We start from the raw sequence: 23977 nt of genomic DNA, 5'->3' as shown, positions 1-23977 counted from the left end.
GCCATCTGCACACACCGGTTCCTGAAATCGAAAAGGGGCACTCAGAAACAGTTGTTGGAGAGACATCCTGGAAGAAATCACTGAATGGCTGGTCTAAACTGGCTGTAATATTCAAAGGCTTGCTCCAAACAGTACTCAGCTTAGAAGCCAAGGACAAGTGTCAAGCAAGTAACACATTTGTGCATCAATAGCCAAAGATTTTAAGGGCTAAATGTAGCTAAATCAAGTCACTTCTCTTCAATTCTGATTATTAAATTGTAACATATGACTTGTGTGAGGACTTACTGGACGTCTGGTGGTACGTTACAAATTGGTCACTGAATGGAGAGGCATCAGGTCAAGTAGGCATGCTTCATGTTGAGTCTTGAGGTAGTGGACAACCTGCTGAATATAAAAAGGGAAGTGACGCTACAGTAAATTATTACACAGTCTGATAAATACAAATAACTAAACCACTCCCTTTCAACTATATAATAATACAAACTCTTCCCCTTTCAATGGATAGCATGACAATAGATTCTGTCCTGCAGCCTATTACAGATCCAAGCAAAACGGATATAAGTCCAATCCTGCCACAGCTGGGGCTCCCACCCAATGGGATCACTCTGAGCAGCACATCAACAAGATGGATGGCGGGCATGATGATTCAAACCAAGCGTGCAGGGACCAGACATCATTGTGGCTGGGGCTGAGTAAAGGGTTGTAGCCCTTCTCCTGCCCCCACCTAATAGGAGGCACTGCTTGGCTGACAGGAACCCATAAATAACCAAGCTGGCGAGCCAAAGGAGCGCACTCACCTGGACACAGCACAGCACATTAGACTGCTTTGGCAGCCACAGGAGAGAACAGGGCACACGATCACGTTGCCCTACAACGTTGTATCGCAGGACAAGTGGAAAATGTGTGTGTGTGTGTGCAAGAGCTGACCACTCCCCATTAGAAAGAAACCATGGGAATGGTATAACCAGACTATTTCCTATGTCATAATTATTATTATTATTATGAATACACATTTTCAGGATTGTAAGCTTTATTGATAGATGCAGAGGGAGAAAAGTGTTATAGATACATGTATTCTCTGTTCCAAACCACATATGACCAAGAATCATAGATAAAGTTATTCTCTCTTCCAAACAACATACCATGAATCATAGATACAGTTATTCTCTCTTCCAAACAACATACCATGAATCATAGATTCAGGTATTCTCTCTACACAATAACATATTTCCAAGACAACAGCATATACAAACATTATCTTGACCAATCAAAAGGTATGCATAATGAACAAAAACATTAACAGAACCGCCAACCATTTCAAGTCTTCTTACTGCTTGAACACATTAAATATGTGTTATTTTGCAAACCGGAGCCTTATTTGCAGCATATTTTTTCCAATAACAGTGAATAACAATGGAATTTGGCCAACATTTCTATGTTTTTTCAGAACCATAAAATCTCTAGAAGTTAGCACAAAAATATGCATAACCTTTCATGATATTGTTAAATAATGATTTGAAAATACAAACCTAACAATGCAGAATGAAGGATAACACAGTGGAAAGCATTAACAACTATTGCAATTTAACATAACATATTTGTATAAATACACATAAAACATAAAGTATGTAAATAGCAATACATGCTGACATTATTCATTCATTTCAATTCGTTTCTAAAAAGATGTCTACCATGCTAGGGGCATGTTCCACCCTGCTAATGCATTTGCCAAACAGGGTGGATTTTAGCATTGTGGAAATTCTGAGGCTAAATTAGCCATATCTCTGAGTGAGCAAGATACATTTAGAAGGATGAAGAACATTTGACCGGGATTTTAACTTCTAAATCAAACATATTTTAGAATTATGGAACTTGATTTGTTTCCTCTATACATTGTTTAGCCTAACAGGGTGAAAATGTATGCGTGAGTCAAACAGCCTGTCTTGAAACAATGAAAAATACATTGAACCAAGATTAAGTAATTAGCTTCGAGCAGATGTTTTCCCAGGTACAAAATGATGATACTCATCGAATGTGATGTCATTGTAGAATTTTTTTCTTTAAGAACTAAAAACGACATAAAGTATTACATATAATAATAATAATTATAAATAACAACTTAAGGGAAACACGTTTTGGATTAGATAGGTTTTAACTAGGACTACAAAATAATAAAGTCCCCCTGCCTATAAAATTGGGGGATATGTCACGCTCCATATCATTTTAAATGTTTAGCGATGTTCAGACCATTCAATCTATATTATCTATGGTTCAGACCGGTTCAGACGTAGCTCTGAGGTTGGCGAATGTGCTCTGAAGAACCTTTCGCTTGAATTACCACGTGATTCATGTTATTGTACGTCACGCGTACGGTCAACAAAAATGGCAGCGTCCTTGATAAGCATGTATTTACTGGAATTAGATGTCAAACATCATGCCGCATAGTAGACATTCCCTCTCACAACGCTTGAGTTAAAGCTGACATGGAAAGAAGAGAATTTATAGCTTCGTTAGTGGTAATGTATTTTATCTTCCTCCATTTACGATCACACTTTTTATTTTGGATGTATCCGTTAGAATAACTTGCAAACAACAGCCTTAAATAATAGCTTAGACTAATGTTACCTTACGATTTTGAACAATCTTGTATTAGCACAGTGAAGCTGTCGGAAAACCCACGGTGTTATTCTGACTTTTTCCTACAACATAACTGCACGGTTACGTTCTCCCACGGCAGGTTGTCTCCATGTAATGTACAGCAAGTTACAATTATGGATGCTATGCTTTAGAAACGTCAATAATCAAAGCCATGACAAACCGTTAGGAATGGATTTAGGAGAAACACAACTTCACCTGTAACTATACAAGTGGGTCATTAATGTCAGCGGGTGAATACTGTTTTTTTTGGGTGGGTTTGATAATGGCCTTATGCTTCGTGGTTTAAGTAACTCCGTAATAACGCAATTGCTTAACGTTACCAAATCAATGACTGCAGTGACTTAACAGTCATGAACAGCATGTGATGTTCCCTTGTGTGAGCTTAGGCTTTGAGAGCCCTTTTTCAAAGTGTGCATATTTCAAAGGAGAATACAAATTAGCAATACAAAAGCCAATTCATCCCATTGCCATCCTGTCACAAAGAATATTCTGGAATATATAGGCCTGACCAATCCCACCCCCGTCACACACTGTTCCAAAGTGATCCTCAGGCAGGAAGAGACCATGACCATGAAATCCTACCCTGCCCTGAACAGATTCTTTCCCCGTGCTTTGGCCCTCAGTGTCCAGCTTTAAACCCTGCAGAGAATAAGACTTTGTTCCCCACATCAAGTTACCTCCAAGCTGTTAACTAAATAGCTTCACTCAAACCTGCTCATCTCCCAGCATCTAGACATACTGATACTGTGTACACAAACTGCAATTCCATGCATGCTATAAACTTACCGCTTATGCCATTATTTGATGCTCACCAATATGTAATAGTATTTCAGCTCTAGATTTTGTGTATTCTGGCCCTATTTTTGGTGTATACCCGTGGCTGAAAAATTGCAACAGGTACAGTTATATGTGTGATTGTACTCAGGAGCATGTTATTAGACAGGTTTATAAGTAACTTATATAGGGGCGGTTTCCCATATACAGAAAAAGCTTATTCCAGGACTAAAAATACATTCCAATGGAGATTTTCGATTCAGCTCGTAGTCCAGGAATAGGCTTAATCAGTGACTGGGATGAAGTACTTAACATGTTCCTATTCCATATCGATGGGACACCAGAGGTTTCTTGTGTAACCCTGCTACTGTGAAATCAGCTGCTTTTCAATAGTAAGACATCTATAATAAGTGAAATTAAGCGGACCGTGAGTTTCTCCATGAATGGCGATAGACCTCGGACCTATAGGTCATAGATTTACTGATTTAGAGGATGTTGAAATAAACCTCACTGGGGCAACATGGGTCTGGCACTATCCAGCCCAAATGTTGTGTTAACATGGGTTGACTGCTCTGTTCGCAGGGAGTTTATTGCTCATTGGAACACATAAAAAATTGCAAGCTTTTCATGGCACAGGATTGCAGCAAAATGGTTGGGTTTTTATTATCAGTCTCTAATCTCTGACGTTGTGTGCTTGTGTGTATCATATGGATCAACAAGACTGATAGTCTTTCCGTTTGATAGTCTATTTGCTACATGTTTGTTCGAGTGAGTTTGGTGGATCAGTATTCATCTGTGTGTGCCCCTCAAGCGATATCTTTCAGTTGGCTCAGGGAGTGTGTCTTTCCCTCCACGCCAGGCGGGTGGGTGTGCAGGGATGTGTGTGGACCTCACCCTGTTCCCCCTGGACACCATTAAGACCAGGCTACAGAGCCAGCAGGGCTTCGCCAAGGCTGGGGGTTTGAGGGGCATCTACGCAGGGGTCCCGTCCGCTGCCATCGGCTCCTTCCCCAACGGTGAGTCTCTCATTAGGGGTCTCCTGTGTGTTTTAAACCCTCCGGACAGAAGACTACCTGTTGACACAACTTGCTGGAGCCTACCCAGGGAGGGCCTCAGACGGGATCATTTATTCCTGTAATTAGTTCAAAGAAGCGCTTCAGTGATTACACATTATCCACCAAGCACAATGAATTGTCTGTATTTTCCATATACAACTCATATGCTGTATGCTTTTAGAACAAGATGGCGAGGTTTATGTTGCCAGAGTGAAGTGAAACATAAAACACTATGAGAACAGAAGCACAAACCAGAATAAGTGACAACTACAAGGCCCATCTCCCTTGTCTCAAGTGACTGTATGCCTGTTGACTAAAGGTCTTTAACTGTGATGGCTCTGCTTGCTTTCAGCTGCTGCATTCTTCGTTACTTATGAAAGTACCAAGGCCCGGCTGGGAGCCCGGGGTGCCTTCTCAGACCCATACATAACACCTGTCACTCACATGCTCGCCGCCTCCTTGGGAGAAATAGTAGGTCTACAATTGTTTTTTTTTTATTGTCTTTCTCGCCAACCTCTCTCTCTCTCTCTCTCTCTCCATCTCCATCTCTCTCTCTCTCTCTCTCTCTCTCTCATACAGTGCTTGTTTACATACAGTAATTGCCTGAACATTTCACAGACAAATATACATAGGGTTAGAATGTGCTTTGGGCCTCAGGCCCAGCTGGGTGACTTGGGGTCCCCGGGGGTCTAAAACATTTCCCTGCCAGCTGGATAAATAAGATGTCATTACTCGCTATTGACTTAGCTGTGTTCCCAGCATGGCCTCAGACTCTGTGAGTTTTGTCTGGGGATTTAGACTTTAAAGCGGCGAAGAACGGCACAATTTCCTCTGTTGGTCCTGTCCTAATCGCTCACAGCTAAGGAATCCGTCCCTCTGGGGCTGTTCATGTTGGTATGAAAGGAGGGGGTCTACTGTCTGCACCTCCCTCCTGCCACCCCCTCCTCCATACCTGCCAGTATTGGTGCTTAGTATTCATGGCTTTTGGATGCTGTAGATGTCCAGTTTTACATGTTTATGTAATGGCTGTTATTACTGTGGTGTGAAACACTAAGTATTTACTGTTGCCTTTTTGTTCAGTCAGCAGAGAGTTAGGTGTTTCCAGGCAACCAAACACGTGACAACCTTGTAGTGGGCTGGTAGGTTTCGGTCCATATTGTCGCCTTCGATCATAGGTGACTCCGTTGTAGGAGGATTTTTCTGTCGGGCCATATTGAGCCGTTCCGAGCCATTCCGGGCCATACCGAGCCGTTCTGGGCCTGCTGTCTGATGAGGGTCTCTGACGTCTCTCTGATTATCATTTGGAGAGGTAAGGCCGAGGTCAGTCCTGCTTTTAACCCCTTACACACTGCTGGGGATTTGAGCACTTCAAAAGGGGGATCCGTGAATCAGGGCAGAGCAAGGGCGGTACCCTGCTGCATTCTGGGTATGCATTACGTGATTCAAAGGGAGTAATCTCCCGGCTTAGTCATAAAAGGCCTACCCCAGGGCAGCCCAGAGAGACTCAGAGAAGACAAAAACATCTTCCAGATTATGCAACTGTTTCCACATGTCATTCTGTCTTCAAACACACAATGCATATTAGACTTTGATTAAAGACTGAAATGCTATGTTATGTTTTTTTATATATTTTTTTTTATATCTGAGACCTTGATAATGATAATCTCAAAACTTGGTCTTAAAGTTAGTTCTTTTTCCAAAGTCCCTTTTTCTTTGCCGTAGATGAAAAGAAGTTTTGAAAGGTTCAGCTAGAAGTCAGGTGGTAACTGGTGTAACTTATGCAGCCATTATTAAATATAGAGTCAAATGAACCCTCCATCCCATGATGAAACCCCAGCTTCAGTCTGTCCTGTGTCCACCTCCAGTAATTCAAACTAGGAGGACCAACTGGGCCCTTTGAAAGAGGCTTGACTAAATCTATCTGTATTTTTTTTTTTTTAAAGGAGAGTGGACATGTCTGTGTGTGTGTGTGTGTGTGTCTGTGCTTGTGCGTGCGAGCGTGTGTGCATGTGTGCGCCTGCGCGTGTCTGTGTGCCTGCCCTTGTGCGTGCGTGCGTGCGTGTGTGTGCGACTGCACGCGTTTGTGTGTGTGTGTGTGCCTGCGTGTGAGTGTGTGCACGTGCGTGAGTGTGTGTTTTTTAAGGCTTTTGTTGCTAGTTGGAACACGGGGTCACAGGTAAAGAGGAGTTGGGTAGGAAGGTGGGAGTGGGTTTTGAACCCTGGTCTCTAATGGGGAGCCCCATGTGTCAAGACTTTCCCCTCTTCTCTTGTATATAAAATGAGGAGAAATAAAGCTTTAGGTGAGGTCTGCTTTGTCTAGAGTCTCTGTGAAACGCGCATATAGAGTGACAGGTCATCAAGGGCTATCTCTGCCCATCTCCTGTGTGTCTCTCTACCTGCAGTGAGTGAATACAAATCAGGTCCGCCTCGTCACCACAAATGAAAACACCAGAATTCCATTATGTTCCTTTTTCCCCCCTCCACATTACCTTAACCTTTTAGTCCTGTCTGATGTCAAGTAGGCACATAGCACAGATGAAAGCCCCCCACCCTCTCTTTCTTTCTTTCTTACTGTCTTTCACGCTTTCTTTGGCTTTCCCTCCCTCCCTCCCTCCCTCTTCCTGAGCAGCTGGCCACAGGCATGGCCTGACCACAGGAAACTTCACAAACGCCAGAAATGACGTGTGATTTGGGCCCAGTCAAACCCCAGGGGACAGTTATGCCAACTGCTCATGTTGGGAGATTTTGGGTTGGAGGCTTTGCAGCGAAACGCTGAGCACAACCCCACTAGGCGCAACGTTCCCTCCGTCCAACGTATGTTTCCTCAGGAGGAACCATTCCAGTGTTATGTTGTTGCCAGTCTTGGCCTAAGACGGTGCCCCTGCTCAAGCCAATGCCTAAGATGCTCCTTCACTGGTGGCGCATCGGTTCCAGCCCCCTCCCCGCTCCTCCAAAATAAAAATGTCACCGTTCATTCTTTTTCAAAGAGACCGTTCACGTCATCTTGGGGGAGATGTGGGTGGCCATGTTTTCCTGGGTTTGTTCCAAATGACCTCACAGGGCTCGCTACTATTTTCCACCTTTTGAAATGAAGCAGAGAAAGTGACAACGCCCGGGGAGGAAGGAGAGAATGTGGGGGAGGCGCCGGCTCCATTGTCTTCCTAACCGCAGTGTGACCGCCCCTCCCATAAAGAATGGCGAAGCTGATGATGTCTGTCAGGGGCTAGCAGGTTGTTATCCAGCCATTATATCAGATTTATCTTCATTCCCATTCGGCCGACACATGCCCTGAAAGCTCATTTGTCAAGCGGAGTGAGCGGCTTTCTTGCATTTATAAACCTGTCTCCTAGGATGTACAGGGAAAAACAGTGTGACATGACAAGGGGTGGCAACTAGCTGCCACTTCGGCTCGGCCCAGCCTGGAGTAATCCATGCATTGCCTTTCAGAAGGAGCCGTGGATTTATTGGCTGCCTCTAACTCCAGCTTTGTACCTAATTGCCCTCGTCTCTCACTCCTCCTCCTTTCCTTCTTCTCGTCACACCTTACCAGGCGTCAAATGGAGTTGTGCTCCAAACTGGACGTGAGATTAAAATGTGCGGCGTCAGGATGAGATTGGCTCGGCCAATATGTAATGGCATCCATTCTATGCCTGTTGGTTGTCCTGTGTAGAAATTGCCCGGTGCTGTCTCCTACTGATGTGTTTCTGCACGACTGCATCCCATGAGGCAGAAGCCCCTCGCAGGTTCATAAGAAAACCCATCTGCAGGAGCAGAGGTGTGGTTGATGTAAATGCAGGCACATATATTACCACCCATAGGAGACGGGCTGAGCTGGATGTTCTGATAGGATTCTGACTTCCTGTGGGAAGCACTGCTGGGCGGCTGAGGTAATCGGAGATGCTCCGGTATGTTCTGTTGGTTGTCTTCCTGCTTCAGAGATGATGTGTGTGGAGACGGCCCGTGTGTGTTAGACTGAAATGTTTTCAGATACAAAAGTGAGAGAGCTACAGGAGGAACTATTCATCGCTTTCCCTGGTAAGATTGGTCATTGTATATGATTGCTCTTCAGCTCCCCAGTGTTGGAAAATGAGCCTTTTTAAGCCTATTCAGTTATTCAATCTGTGAGTTAATTAATCACACATCACATTGAGGCTCTCTGCTCTCACCTGAGGCTCCATGTGGATGGACTCTGTTGCTTTAATGCCAGTTCTCTCTGTTAGTGGAGCGCAGGCTTTTCTTTGAGAAGTGCCAATGCCCAAAACTTGAAACTACAAATTAATCAAAAGTGCCTCCCCTGCTGTGTGTCTGGAGCCTTGCCCATTCCCATTGTATAAGCCCTCCTTGCTGCTCTCTGTGTCTCTCTGTGTCTCTCTGTGTCTCTCTGTGTCTCTCTGTGGATCTCTGTGTCAGGAATCTAGACTGGCCACCAGAGCAGAGCAGTGGGCTAGGGAGTGGATGACATAGGAGTTGGGAACCGGATGGGTAACAACTTGTTTTGAGTTGATTTCTCTGGCTGCTGATTAGTGCTGTGAGTCTGTGGTAATTTCCCTTGTTCTTCCTGCCCTGTTTCCCTGGTCAGTGGTTGTTTGGTGGCAGCTGAGAAGTTAAAGCATTCATCATCAGGATATACAGCATCCAGCCAGCCAGTCAGGCAAGCATCCAGCAAGTTATTCAGGCATCCAGCCAGCCAGCCCATCAGCCAATCAGTTAGGCATCCAGCCATCCAGCAAATCAGTCAGGCATCCAGCCAGACAGTTAGTCAGGTATCCAGACTGACAGAAAGGTAGAGGGCCAGGGTGAAAGGCAGCTGGTTTGTGAAAAATGGTATTCACACCTGTGAGAAAAAATAATCCAACATTTTAAAAATGAATGGGGCCATGTGCATGAATTAGTTCTGTACTACTAGCACAAATACAAGCATAAATGACCAGAAGTCATTTGCAGTAAACATTTTAAGCTAATGTTGAAAATATAAAAAGAAAATTATACAAATTTGTTGCAAGTGCCTGAGATACTCCCCATTCCAACATTCTCGCCGGTCTGTCCGTCAGAGGCAGGACTCCACACAGTGCCCCTGTAACAGGAGCCTACTGGGCCAAGTAGAGCAGTCTTTCAGACCCAGGTCCATGGGTCAGTGCGGACATCGTGGGCGCCTCACCCGCCACAAGGAGTAGCTAGACCTCAACGAGGCAAGACCAACTTGTCCAACACCAACCCTACCGATTCATACCGCCACATTCAAGGCCCCCCGGGCATCGTCGCTATAGCAAGATTTGATGCATTCACTACTGCAAGGTTTTCAATAATACAAAAGCTCGCATTTTTACTGAGTTGGTCCCCAGAGGTAGAAGTCTGTGCTTTTCTGGTCCCTGTCACTCATGGATCCAGTCTCTCTACTTGAACACACATGCTTCTAAAACCATAGGATGGTCACACACCCCTTCTAACTCTTCACCTCTCCCAGTAGCACTTCTCAAATGACTCTCAAATAAACAATGTCCCTAATTTATTTGGTCTAATCTCTGTCTCATTCCGCAGCCTCCTGTGAGCTGATGTGAGAGAGCTCCCAGCCCCCGATTCAATTAAGTCAGGAATTACTTGTCATAGCCACTTTTCTTTCCATTGAGCAGCGTAATTCTTTCCTTTGGAGAATTACGTGGAGGAAACATGATGTAGAATGTATGATAAATGTTAACCCATCCAAAGGGAGAGTAAATGGATCCTGTCAGGTTGGGTATCGGTTAGATAGCGCCGGGTGCTCTTTCTCACCACTTGGGGGCACTCTTGTAGCGTGCTTCGAAGGGACAACTGAAACCGAATGCTGTAGATGAATGCAAACCACCCAATTAGACCCCTAAATTGTTCCTACTGTATTAAGGTTCTGTGTTGTACCACAGAACATTTTAAAGTAAGACGTTTAACGATTCCGACCTCAAATTAGACTCTGGTGAAGTGGAATAGTTAATTCAACAGGAATTAGCTATTCCAATTTAGACTCAAACTAAGACTCTGGTGAAGTGGAATAGGCTGTTCAACAGGACCTGGTAGAGTGACATCACACGCACCCCACTTTGAAAGTCTCTCTCCACATGTGCTGTAACATGACTGGTTGTTCCCAGACAAACTGAATTGTCAAAAGTGCCCCCATCTGTTAGTCTGTGTATACAGTGGGGAGAACAAGTATTTGATACACTGCCGATTTTGCAGGTTTTCCCACTTACAAAGCTTGTAGAGGTCTGTCATTTTTATCATAGGTACTCTTCAATAAAATGCAAATGAATTATTTAAATAATGTGATTTTCTAGATTTTTGATTCCGTCTCTCAAAGTTGAAGAGTACCTATGATATAAATTACAGACCTCTACATGCTTTGTAAGTGGGAAAACCTGCAAAATCGGCAGTGTATCAAATACTTGTTCTCCCCGCTGTACATCACTGCCCTGTCAGAGGACTGCAGTGGGGTGGAGGTGTTCTGTGTTCAGGCAGCGTGGAGTGTTGACGGCAGATGGCAACCTGTCCTTTCCATGGTGTCACCGCCACTCTCCTGACTGCGGAGTGAGATTACCGCGGTGACTGTAGCGCTAGGCGTTTTGTGCCGGACGCGGTGCTGGGGTCTCCTGACCTCCCTGTGTCCGGGTGATTGCTTCCCGTTGCCAACGCGACTCCCCGGCATTTCCCCGGCATTTCCGCTGCGCCTGCCATATTGGGAAGTCAGTCGGAGGAGCCCGGCCTGAAGGGAGAGGGAGACATAAATATTAATGGCCACTTGGAGGAGTTGTTTGGACTCCATATTCCTGTTGACATATGTGTTGGCATTTGTGTCTGGGAGGTTTGAGCGGCGGTGGAGCGGCGGTGGGGCGGGGGGGGGGGGGGGTTACGGAGGCGCTCACGCTGACCTGTTGACCCGCTGGCCAGGTGCCATGTGATTAAGCCTTGGTTACTCGGTCACACAGGTCTTTGCCCGGTCATTCATTGTCTCACAGCAGCAGGAATATACCATCAGAACCAGCGGTGAGTCTACTAGCACGGTAATTGCTGTCGACAGGCCACGTTCTCCGTGGCGGTGATGTCTTACGGTAGCTTATTTGACTGGAGAATAACCACGTGCTCATTTCAGACTTGTTTTATTGAACATTCAAGAATAAACAAAAACAAAAAAAGCGACACAAATCCCGCCCAAACGGAGGCCTGTGTCTCCGGTTCTGATTGGTTCTGGGTGTTTAATCTCTAATGTTCCTCCCTAGGTGGCGTGTCTGATCAGGGTTCCTACAGAGGTGGTGAAACAGAGGACCCAGGCGTGCCTGTCCTCCAACACCTACCAGGTTCTTCTGGCCACCCTCCGGGAAGAGGTAGGCATGCACGGCGACCCCATCAGTGCCAGCACGTTGGTTCCTCCCTTCTGTGCGCCTAACGTCCGTGGTGTCTCTGCAGGGCGTCAGAGGCTTGTACCGAGGCTACAGGAGTACCGTGCTCAGAGAGGTATGTCTGGGGCCCGCCCATCTCTCACCGCTAACCCCAGTCCAGCACAAGTCCATGAGCCTCTTTCAGACACCATTCTGTGGGTGAAGTGTCCCTCGGGAATCCTTTGTAGTGGACCTGCATGTCTGCAGCATGTTCCCCGGTCAGACAGGTCCCTTTTAGACGGTTGTGAATGACGGTTGTATTGACTTCCGTTATTCCTCTCAAAGACTTCGACCCCCACCCCCCCACCTCATTCAGCCCCCCCCACCCCCAGCCACCCCCCCCACCCCCTTGACTGGAGGGGAGCATGAATGGGCACACTGAGCCGTTGGGCGTTTCTGTTTCATCTGGCTCAGTTACTTCTCCAAGACCGCTTCTCCTCATCGGATTCTCCTGATTAATGAAAGTAATTAGAGATGTTAGAAATGCAAAACAAAATGAAGAGGGAGAAAAGAAGACTAGACGTTGAACTCCTTCCCTTGATGACTGTTCACCTTTGTAATGGAGCGCCCAGTCTGTCTCCTCCCTCCCTCCACTCTTTGATTCATTATCTGCTGGTTAATTGCACCTGCAGAGCATGATAATGTCTGATGGATTCTGGCACGCAGCATACTACTCATTTATATCCAACGCAGGTCTTTTTTCCCTCCTTTCTCATTTTCAAGAGAATGAGAGAGAAACTGAGAGACGGGGAAGAAAAGTAGTATATGAAGGTGACACTGGTTTTAGCCTCTCCTTTTTTTGGGGTAATATAGTCCCTACCGCTGTGCTAGCCTGTACTTATTTTCTGCCTCACTAAACCGATGTTATTCACGCAAATTCCATCTGGACAGGGATGGAAAAAAGGACATCAAGGCTCTCTGATTTCTCCAAGGGGCTGTGAATAAATGAATACATTTGGAGGCTGGCGCCCGGCCCGTTGCATACTAAAGGCAAGATGAAACGAGTGGGGGGAGGGGAGCGGGGCAGAGGGGCGGCTAGGATCCTCCTCGCGATTGGCTTTGACGTGTGTCAGGAAGGTAATTCATTTTCTCGGCCGGCTATCCGCTATCTCATGGTTCTCGGCGACCCTGTCAAGATAACTTTGTTTACCCGGAGTGGCTCTCCCCCAGCACGGCCGTCTAATTGGGGTCCTCTCCATGATGTATATTCATTAAGGATCCTTCACAACTGATTTCTGAGGCCCGAAATATCACCGGTTACTGTAGGAGTAGAGTGGCTTTATCCAGCAAAGGTTCTAGATGGTTTAGAGCAGCTGTAGCCATGGGAGGTTCTAGAGGGGCTGTACCCAGGAGAGGTTCTGCATGGTCTAGAGTGGCTGTACCCAGGAGAGGTTCTACATGGTCTAGAGTGGCTGTACCCAGGAGAGGTTCTGCATGGTCTAGAGTGGCTGTACCCAGGAGAGGTTCTGCATGGTCTAAAGTGGCTGTACCCAGGAGAGGTTCTACATGGTCTAGAGTGGCTGTACCCAGGAGAGGTTCTACATGGTCTAGAGTGGCTGTACCCAGGAGAGGTTCTACATGGTCTAGAGTGGCTGTACCCAGGAGAGGTTCTACTTGGTCTACAGTGGCTGTACCCTGGAGAGGTTCTACATGGTCTAGAGTGGCTGTACCCAGGAGAGGTTCTGCATGGTCTAAAGTGGCTGTACACAGGAGAGGTTCTACATGGTCTAGAGTGGCTGTACCCAGGAGAGGTTCTACATGGTCTAGAGTGGCTGTACCCAGGAGAGGTTCTACATGGTCTAGAGTGGCTGTACCCAGGAGAGGTTCTACATGGTCTAGAGTGGCTGTACCCAGGAGAGGTTCTGCATGGTCTAGAGTGGCTGTACCCAGGAGAGGTTCTGCATGGTCTAGAGTGGCTGTACCCAGGAGAGGTTCTGCATGGTCTAAAGTGGCTGTACACAGGAGAGGTTCTGCATGGTCTAGAGTGGCTGTACCCAGGAGAGGTTCTACATAGTCTAGAGTGGCTGTACCCAGGAGAGGTTCTGCATGGTCTAGAGGGGCTGTACCCAGGAGAGGTTCTACATGGTCTAGAGTGGCTGTACCCAGGAGAGGTTCTACATGGTCTAGAGTGGCTGTACCCAGGAGAGGTTCTACTTGGTCTACAGTGGCTGTACCCTGGAGAGGTTCTACATGGTCTAGAGTGGCTGTACCCAGGAGAGGTTCTGCATGGTCTAGAGTGGCTGTACCCAGGAGAGGTTCTGCATGGTCTAAAGTGGCTGTACACAGGAGAGGTTCTGCATGGTCTAGAGTGGCTGTACCCAGGAGAGGTTCTACATGGTCTAGAGTGGCTGTACCCAGGAGAGGTTCTGCATGGTCTAGAGGGGCTGTACCCAGGAGAGGTTCTGCATGGTCTAGAGTGGCTGTACCCAGGAGAGGTTCTACATGGTCTAAAGTGGCTGTACACAGGAGAGGTTCTGCATGGTCTAGAGTGGCTGTACCCAGGAGAGGTTCTACATGGTCTAGAGTGGCTGTACCCAGGAGAGGTTCTGCATGGTCTAGAGGGGCTGTACCCAGGAGAGGTTCTGCATGGTCTAGAGTGGCTGTACCCAGGAGAGGTTCTACATGGTCTAAAGTGGCTGTACACAGGAGAGGTTCTACATGGTCTAGAGTGGCTGTACCCAGGAGAGGTTCTACATGGTCTAGAGTGGCTGTACCCAGGAGAGGTTCTGCATGGTCTAGAGGGGCTGTACCCAGGAGAGGTTCTGCATGGTCTAGAGTGGCTGTACCCAGGAGAGGTTCTACATGGTCTAGAGTGGCTGTACCCAGGAGAGGTTCTACATGGTCTAGAGTGGCTGTACCCAGGAGAGGTTATACATGGTCTACAGTGGCTGTACCCAGGAGAGGTTCTACATGGTCTAGAGTGGCTGTACCCAGGAGAGGTTCGGCATGGTCTAGAGTGGCTGTACCCAGGAGAGGTTCTACATGGTCTAGAGTGGCTGTACCCAGGAGAGGTTATACATGGTCTAGAGTGGCTGTACCCAGGAGAGGTTCTACATGGTCTAGAGTGGCTGTAACCAGGCGAGGTTCTGCATGGTCTAGAGTGGCTGTACCCAGGAGAGGTTCCAGATGGAGAATGTTTTTGTATAAAGTTCCTTCATGAACTGTTACATTGTAATACTGATCCAGTAAAGAATATACCTAAATGAGAAATCCAGAGCAAAATGCTACCTAAGACCTTTTGTAAAATGCCGTAAAAGCACTTACTGAAATTTGTATACGTGTTGTAGTAAGTAATCAGTTTGGTGTAATTATTTTGCTCTAAGCTATTAGTTGCATCTGCCGTCCATTTAGATCAGTGTTTTATTGCAAATTGCCACCATCAATATTATGTAAATGTGTGTGTTAAATACTTTCCAGTAAGATTTTGCTTAGGTCTTTGGTTTATCTACTTTGGTGTGTTCCCCAGTTTACATGTTTGTATATGCTATGTTCTGTTTACTTACCACCTGTTTAAAGTACTCCTCTCTACCACTAGAGGGCACAATCAGATTATTCTACCCAGACTCCTCGGCTCTGAGAGCCCTCCCCTTTCTCTAGTCCAAATGGCTTTATGACATTTATGAGCACCAATCACCATGATGAAATCTATAGGCATTTTTTCTGTGTGACAGTGGTGAGAGTTTTTGATGGAGAGCCCATGTACTTTCGCTTTTAATGTAATATTTGATCTACGAGTTGATTTAGACTGCTTCAATTGGTTTTTGAGTAATGAGCGTCACTTATATTATTTGAAAGTCATTTAGTCATTTGCTAGTTTGCGTTGAGGAGGTCTAGGTACGCGAAGCAAACTGTCATTCATCTGGCAAGGTTGAATGATAGAGCTGCCTTTTCCTGTCTCGCCCTAAGGCGCAACTCCAAACTCCCGTCTCTATCTCTCCCACTATTTCCCTCTTTCTCTCTCTCTCCTCTCTGTCTTTATCAGTCTCTCTTCCTCTCCCTTTCTCTGTCACAGTTTTGCTCTTTTCCTTCCCCCTTTTCTCTCCCTTTTTCTGCTCTAGGGAGTGTCTGTAGGAGAGAAACAGTGACAGACACAGAGTGTGAAAGGCAGCAATCCAAAAAGCATTTTTTAAGAGAGGGCGAGCAACCTGTCTTTGGTGAGTCTGACAGGAACAAAAGCGCAATGATTTATGAGTCCTCAGTCCTCCCAATAATACAGGTCTGGAACAGCTGTCTGGAGCACAAACTGACAGACAACCTGCAACTAGCTCTCTCTCTTCCTCTCTCTCGCTCTCTGACACACACACACACACACACACACAAAACAAGAGAGAGCAGCTCAGAGCAGGAGACCAGTCTTACCGACCATCTCAGAGTGAGAGAGGTCACTGTTCAAACTCCCCTTTATTCCTCTGTTCCTCCTTCCGTTCCACTCTCCCTCCTCTGCACATTGTCTCCCTTGAACACTGTTGATATGAAGGGCCTTTGATCCCTGAGGCCCAGGTCTAACCCCCAGTCCTAACCCCCAGTCCTAACCCCCAGGTCTAACCCCCAGGTCTAACCCCCAGTCCTAACCCCCAGGTCTAACCCCCAGGTCTAACCCCCAGTCCTAACCCCCAGGTCTAACCCCCAGGTCTAACCCCCAGTCCTAACCCCCAGTCCTAACCCCCAGTCCTAACCCCCAGTCCTAACCCCCAGTCCTAACCCCCAGGTCTAACTCCCAGGTCTAACCCCCAGTCCTAACCCCCAGTCCTAACCCCCAGTCCTAACCCCCAGTCCTAACCCCCAGTCCTAACCCCCAGGTCTAACCCCCAGGTCTAACCCCCAGGTCTAACCCCCAGGTCTAACTCCCAGGTCTAACCGCAATGCCGATTTGAATTCCTCCTGTTTATGTTTGCACTCTACTTCAGTCAGGGTGTCTGTGTCTTATCATCGGAATGACGTTGCTACACCGTCCTCATCGCTCCGCGGATATTTGGAGAAGATCCATGTTTAGGGGGGGGACGTGGGGACTGTTCCTGGGCTGTGATCCTCCTCGCAGGTCATGTAGGTCCAGTACCTAAGTCGGCGTTCATTGCTTGTTAATACAGCCAAGTTGGACACTGGCTCCACTGGCCACTCCACTCACAACAGGTCACACAGTACGGTAGACGCTAGAAGCATGTTCGCGTGGGCGCGTGGGCCGGTGAAGATTCAACCCCTGCAGGTGCTACGCAACGTCTCTGTCACTGTCTTTAACAGGTTTTTCTTATGGGTCACATCTAGACCTCCAGACTGTTGTAGACTGCTGGATGATCGTACAGTCGATCTTTTCCCAGGCCATCATAAGTATCCCCTCAGTTCAACTACAGAGTTGGCTTATCCATACAGGATGGGTTTGGGTCTTTCCATACGCTGTCCATTGGCTGGTGCATTTCTTCGTTTAGTCATGGAGTGGGGGGGGGGGGGGACCAGCACCGGAGGCCGGATGGGTATAATGGGCTCGGCTGACCTTTGTGTTTTTGACCTCAGGCCAGTCTTGCAGCGGTCGGTGGGGAGGGAGGGAGGGAGGGAGGGGGGGGACGGAAATAGGTGGAGGGTGAGGCTAGCACGTGTGTTTGGGGAGGTGTCTGATGTCTGTGCATATTTGGAGCTGGTGTTGGCTGTGCGTATAGGCTGAGGGAGAGGAGACACAGCTGCTGCACACTGCTCCTCACAGGCAGGGAGAGGGGAGGGGGGAGGGAGGAACCGTTTCCACAGCCTCCTCGTTCCCCTTAGGCCAGCCACCCTGCTGGGACCAGCTCCGTCTGATAATCCATCCCCCAGTGGAGCAGTTAGCCTGAACTAACTCAGCAACACCACCTGGATTAGCACCCCTGTTTATCCCCCACTAACCCCGTTCGTACCACACGTGGTATTAGCCCTGAGTAGGCCAACAGAATGAGGATGAGGACGTCATTTGGATAAAGATACTGCTTGAGGAACTTTATTGCACAATGTCGCGGTGGTGGACGTCGCAAAGCCGTGCCTCCTCTGGCCGGTCTCAACGTTTTGGCCTGCGGTGCACAAACCCTTCTCAGGAAGGATTTGATTGAGTGTTCAAGAGGCTGTCCTGTTTAAACCGCTACTCTTCTGTCGCTAGCCTAACCCCATTCAAATGACGCCACAAGCCAGTGCTAAACGGTTGGCGGCTGTTCCTTGCTGTCAGTGGCCGTGGTTTGTAACTTTGCGTGATGATGCATGGCTCCGCTCTCCGCCCAGACGAGTGTCAGAGCCCTCTCATTACTGTCCTGGTTTCGCCGTGGACCTCAGCGTTTATGACATCCGTCTGTGTAGGCCTGCCTCTCCCCGCTGTCTCTCTGTCATCAAGCTAACGGCTCGGTGTGTCTGGCGCGCTGTAGCGCAGAAAACACCCAATCCACCCTGTAGTTTATGACATGTATATACCTACATACATGGATGAGAAAAAGCCATGCGCCCCTTTACTGTCTCGGTCTTAAAGACCCAGAGGTGGACTGTGAAGCGGTGCCTGGTCGGGCCACTGCCTTTCACTCCCTGTGAGTGTCTGTTGAACGCACTCCGAGGGCCTGCTAGGATTCAGTATTAGCAGGATTAGTTCATTGCTGACTTGTTTGGTGTCTCTGCTCTTACAGGAGCTTCTCTGTTACTGTATGTGCTGGAGCAAGGCCACTGATTCATCTGTGTATCTGTTGCATCACAGCTTTAGAGGATTGTCGGCGTTCATGTCATTGGAGTTGGATGGACTGACATTTAAAGCCTGGTGTTTATACAGAGGGCAGAGGACTATTCACTGTGTACCTCTACTTGACAGTGCTGTAATTATTAGCAGCTCAGGTGGCTTTTAACCCCGAAACCACAAGAGAATGCATGATTACCGCGTTTCTCCAATGTGTGTTTGTTGCCCAGCCTGAACGGAGAGATGTCTCAGGCTCCGAGCTATCGGAGTTGCATCGGGGAAACCTAAACGCCAGAGTTCGCACTCTTTTAAGCGGCGGTACTCTGTCTATAGCCGACACGCACACACGCACATGCACAAAGTATAGGGATTCACGACGTAGTCTCCCACTCTGAGGAGGGCTGACGGTCGGCGCACACTGTCCGGTGAGAGAAGCGCTTGTCTCCAAGTCGGTGCTGTGATCATGACCATTATGATTGCCCCTAGGGGTCGCTAGTGAGCGTATCTCTCTGCTAGTCAGGGATATATTTGCCTCCCTAAATGTTCAGAGTGTTTGCCTCAATCCGAGCAGAAAACGATCCGGGCCCCGACATGTGTTTCCAATCAAGTCTGTCGGCCTGGCAAGGAACCCAGAGAATCCTAGAGTGGGGAGGGGAGGATTTGGAGGAGGGAAGACCATGGGGGAACCAGCCCTAGAGAAGTCAAGGATGTAGGAGGGGATCTGGAGAGGGGGAAGAGTAGGAGACACTGGAGGGGGGTGATATGGTGATTAGGAGTCTGGGGGTCTGGAGAATGAGGGGGTTGTTGAACTACAGAATAAGGCCTTTTACACAATGAGAGCGAGTAAGTGAGAAAGATATTGTGCTTTATTTTACATTGTCAATTATGTTTCAGTTTACATTGATGTGCTGACAGATAATCCCAGAGAGGGTTGTGATCTGTAATCTGGGTATATGCCAACGCCACATCTTGACCAGCCACTTATCTGTGTCCTATGTCCAGACATCTTCTATAGGCTACATCAGTGAAAAGGCATGCAGCTACCGATAGAACAAACAGGCCTGCCTGTGACACTTGTCTTTACACTGATATACCCAGAGAAGATGGCAGGTGATATTTTGGAAGATTATGTCTCCTGAGAAAGCAATTTTGCCAATTTATTTTTCAAAAATAAAGTTGCTTGAGTACCTTCAGAAGTATGTAGTAGTGTAAAAAGCCCTATTTTATTGTGTAGAATGAGTGAAGATGGGGAGATGTTCCAAGGGAGGATGAAGGACCATGTGTTTAGAGGTTAACCTCACGCTTGTTTAACAGCACAACCGCTCTTTCATGAGAGGAAGCTTCGCTCCATCTCCCTCCCAGTTTCCTCCGACCTCTCGCTCTCTCGCCACACGGCTCTAATTCCATTTAAGCCTATTCAGCTGTTACACCGAACATATTACATTTCATTCATTTGCATTTAAGTTATTAAAAGAATTAGCCACAGCGACTTAGCTAGTGCATTCATTTTCATAAATGTTTTCACACCGGCCCCTCGTGGGTGTCGAGCCGTGCTTTACCAGCTGAGCCATACAGGGCGCTCTTGGTGTTATATTGGATATTACGCCTAATTTACAGTGTGTCCTGGGCAAGGCAGTTTTTAATGGAAATGTTGTTTGGAACAATGAATTACATTTAAAAAATAATAATAATCTATATGTAAGCTCCTGTCTTTTCCAAGCATGGATGTGTGTTTCTTTCCCTGAGTCTGTATGGATTGTGACGTTGGCCAGATAGAGGCACCTGTCGCACCTGCTGGTTTCTGGTCCCTGTAGGCGCCCAGCAGCCCGACTCGGCCCCCGGACAGCGTAGAGCTGCTGACACGTCTGTTTAGTTTAGCTTGGATAACAGCTCCGCTAACAGCTAAACCCCACCTGGAAACATCTGGAACAGCCCACTGAGGTCAGGGGTCAGAACATGATGTCACTGCTCTGTGTGGAACCAAAATATTGAATGTTTGAACACGTAACCCTGCTATGCTGACCCCACTGCACTGGCTTTGGAGCAGGTGGAGGACTGCCGAACGGAGTCCTGGGACATTGTAGCTTATAGTGGATCTGCTTCATTGCATTCTTCGTTTTTGAGTTGTCCTGTATTGGCTTTTTGAGGGCTGATAAGAAAGATCACAGTGCTTTTATAAAGTATTTAGTCCCTGTCACTTTCTACATATTTTGGGGTTTTATAGATTGTAAACAATTGTTTACATTTGTTTGTTTGCCATCAATCTACATGTACCCCATGATGATGAAGTGAAAACATGTTTTCTGAACTTTGTGCCATTTCATTGAAAATAAAAAAACTGTCCGTATGATATCAGAGCCCTTTTTCAGTACCTTGAAGTGCCTTTAAATCTTCCACCAGCGTTGCACACCTGGATTTGGGCAGTTTGTCCGGTTTTCTCAAGCTCTATGTGATTGGATAGGGAACGTCAGTGAATTGCGATCTTCAGGCCTTCCCACAAATGTTCAATAGGGTTCATTTCCTGGGTTTAGCACAACTACTGAGGTGAAAAGATGGGTTTTCTGGGCCTACTTGACGAGTTCTGAAGGTTCTACTATCTCTGTAGGGAAACTCTGAAGCTCTGTTAGTTTGGGCATTGGGTTCTTGGTCACCTTTCTTACCAAAGCCCTTCTTGCCCGATTTCTTAGTTTGGCCTGACTGCCAGTTCTTGGAAGAGTCTTGGTGATTCCAAACGTCTTCCCATTAACAATGATGAAACCCATTGTGTTCCAGGGAACTTTGAATTCTTTAGATAAAAAAAAAATAATCATCCCCAGATCAATGCCTTGACACTATTCTATCTCGGGGGTCTACGTAAAGTTCCTTGACTTCATAGCTTGGCTTTTCTAAATAATTTCCAGTCAATTGAATTTCCCATTGGTGGACTCCAATCAAGTTCTAGAAACATCTAGAGGATCATCTGAGGACACAAGGTGCACATATGCTCAAGTTGGAGTGCTATGGCAAAGGAACTGAATACTTGCAGTACCTGTCAAATGTTTGAACACGCTTACTCAAGGATATTTTTTCGTTTTTAAATTTTTTCACATTGTAGAATACTGAAGACATCAAAAAATTATTTAATAACACATGTAGTAACCCAAAGTGTTAAACAAATCAAAATACACTTGCATTTCAGAATGTTGAAAATAGTAAAACTAAAGAAATCCCCTTGAATGAATAGGTGTGTCCAAACATTTTACTGGTACTATGTCTAGATGAGCTATTTAGGTTTTTTATTAAATAAATTGGCGCACATTTCTAAAGATTTGTCTTCTCTTTGTCATTATGGGGTATTGTGTACATTATTTGTATTTTTTTTAAATGTATTCCGTTATAACTGAAGTCTATAAAACAATAAAATATGGAGAAAGTGAGGGACTGCATGTGATGGTTGGCTGGGACGGTTGGCTTCTCTACTCTGCTCCAGCAATCTGTCTCACCTAATCAGTGTCCGTGTCGTCACTGCCAATCACGCCTCAGTTCTCTGTCTGATGCCCTGCCGTTCCCAGTTCTGTTCTAATCTGATTACCGTAAGAGGTGTGCAAGTGGGCTTACAAAAGTATTGTTCTCCGGGCTTGACCACTGTGTACCCTGGTGTTTGTTTTTTGGGGTGTGCTTACAACCCCATGCAGTCCTGCACCCCCAGTCAGACCTGTGTGGCTTCAGCCCCACCCAGGCCTTCAGACAGCCGTATATCTCTCCCTAGCTGTCAGCACCTAATTGGTTGGCCCTGAGGGCGTGTGTGTCATACCACAGGATAATGAATTGGCTACCTAACAGACTACCTCTGACATCATTGACACAGGCAGTGAAAGATATGTTGTCTGCATGCATAGAAAACCCGGTTTTAAAGATAGTGAGCATACTGTTATTACTGTACTCTTGGTGTGTGAGCTTAATGTTGTTACTGTACTTTTGGTGTGTGAGCTTACTGTTATTACTGTACTTGTGGTGTTTGAGCTTACTGTTATTACTGTACTCTTGGTGTGTGAGCTTAATGTTGTTACTGTACTCTTGGTGTGTGAGCTTACTGTTATTACTGTACTCTTGGTGTGTGAGCTGGATCACTGGAGGTAGTTGATTAGGGAGTGGTGTGTCTCCCTTTCAGTGGTGTTCTCAAGTGTCCAGTCTTAAAGCAGCAGCGGGACAATAGCTTAGGTACACAGGACAGGGAAAGAGCAACACAACTCAAGCTAAACATTATGGTCTGTTTCTGGGAATCATGTCTGTCATGTCGATGGAATGACTCCGTAATGAACGTTTGCCAGCGTGTTGATTCCAGCCCACCTCTCAGAATAAGTCTTCATTTGTTGGGAATATTATTGCCCTTCAAGTCCACCAACACTTGTTGCTCTGCAGGCTAATGGGGAGCCGGGCCAGCTGGCCTGTGATTGGCTGTTTGGAGCACAACATGCCGGGGCAATAACCCTTGTTTGGCTTGTTTAAACACACTGTGTGCATTGATGGTTCTGAGGCATTCAAGAGCTGTCAGGTGGAGTTCTTCAGGAAGTGCATTCACACTGGTGCCTGACAGAACCGGAGAGGAGTGTGTGTGTGATTTCAAACTGCTAAACACTTGGCGGTGTTTAGCAGTTTGAAATCCAACAGACAGCTTCAGACAAAACATGGGAAAACCTTAATAAGCGTCCTTGTATGAGGTTTATGCAGAATGACTAAAAACCCTTTCAAACCAATGTAACTGCATTACATGTAGACAGGCGCTGGCTTCCCAGCATGTGAGAATATGATAGGCAGAAGAGCAGTAATACAAGCCAGCCTCTCCCGCTGGCTCCCTTCCCTTCCCAGGCCACGGCCTTATGAAGTGTTACTGGTTTTAGGCCCAGAGCTCGGGATCTGACTCCACATTATTGATTGGCTGTGTTTATGTACGTGGCCTGGTCCCTGAGGGGTGCTTATGCGGCCCTAGCTGGCTCTCCTGTGCTCATATGTTTAGCCAGCCTGGAGATGGCTTGGTGATTCAGCCCTGTTCCAGTCATATGGAGGTGTGATATTAGCTCATACTACATGCACATCGGATGTTGTTGGTTGGTTGGTGACGTCTTCTAGTCTGTTTATTCATGAAGGAATCGCTGACAGAAAGATTCATTGACAGACCTGGCCTTAGGCCTATAGTGTGTTTCAGCTGTGAATTTGTGTTGGAATTTAAGTGGTTTGGACATGTTTATATTCAAAACATTATTCTGTTCAATTTCATGTTTTACGGACTACTTTGCGGCCATAACCATAAGTAGATCGTTATTTCTCCTTAATCTCTATATCAGTGGTTCTCAAACTTTTTCACACGGCGTGCCAGAAAATATTTCACTGAATATATATCCACTAAAGGGAGCACCATGTACCAGCAGTGGCAC

At 46.6% G+C, this 23977-nt stretch overlaps 1 protein-coding gene across 3 annotated transcripts in view; it reads left to right on the top strand.

Annotated features, from left to right (window-relative positions):
- Window positions 1-2367: 2367 nt before the first annotated feature.
- The window catches only part of slc25a26 (solute carrier family 25 member 26), a 45123-nt gene continuing 23513 nt past the window's right edge, over window positions 2368-23977 (top strand). For 2 of the 3 annotated variants that reach the window (XM_010881793.3, XM_010881794.5), the window contains exons 1-5: window positions 2368-2516; window positions 4292-4448; window positions 4840-4958; window positions 11732-11836; window positions 11919-11966. In XM_010881793.3, coding sequence (XP_010880095.2) covers window positions 2484-2516; window positions 4292-4448; window positions 4840-4958; window positions 11732-11836; window positions 11919-11966 — 462 coding nt within the window. In that variant the 5' untranslated portion in view covers window positions 2368-2483. The remainder of the gene's footprint in view (window positions 2517-4291; window positions 4449-4839; window positions 4959-11731; window positions 11837-11918; window positions 11967-23977) is intronic. The other variant, XM_034287014.1, reaches the window with a different exon arrangement.

This window comes from Esox lucius, chromosome 17, assembly GCF_011004845.1.
Source record: "Esox lucius isolate fEsoLuc1 chromosome 17, fEsoLuc1.pri, whole genome shotgun sequence".
NCBI classification, from domain to species: domain Eukaryota; kingdom Metazoa; phylum Chordata; class Actinopteri; order Esociformes; family Esocidae; genus Esox; species Esox lucius.
Note: the sequence above shows the minus strand (reverse complement) of the source record. Positions and strands in the feature narration are given on the sequence as shown.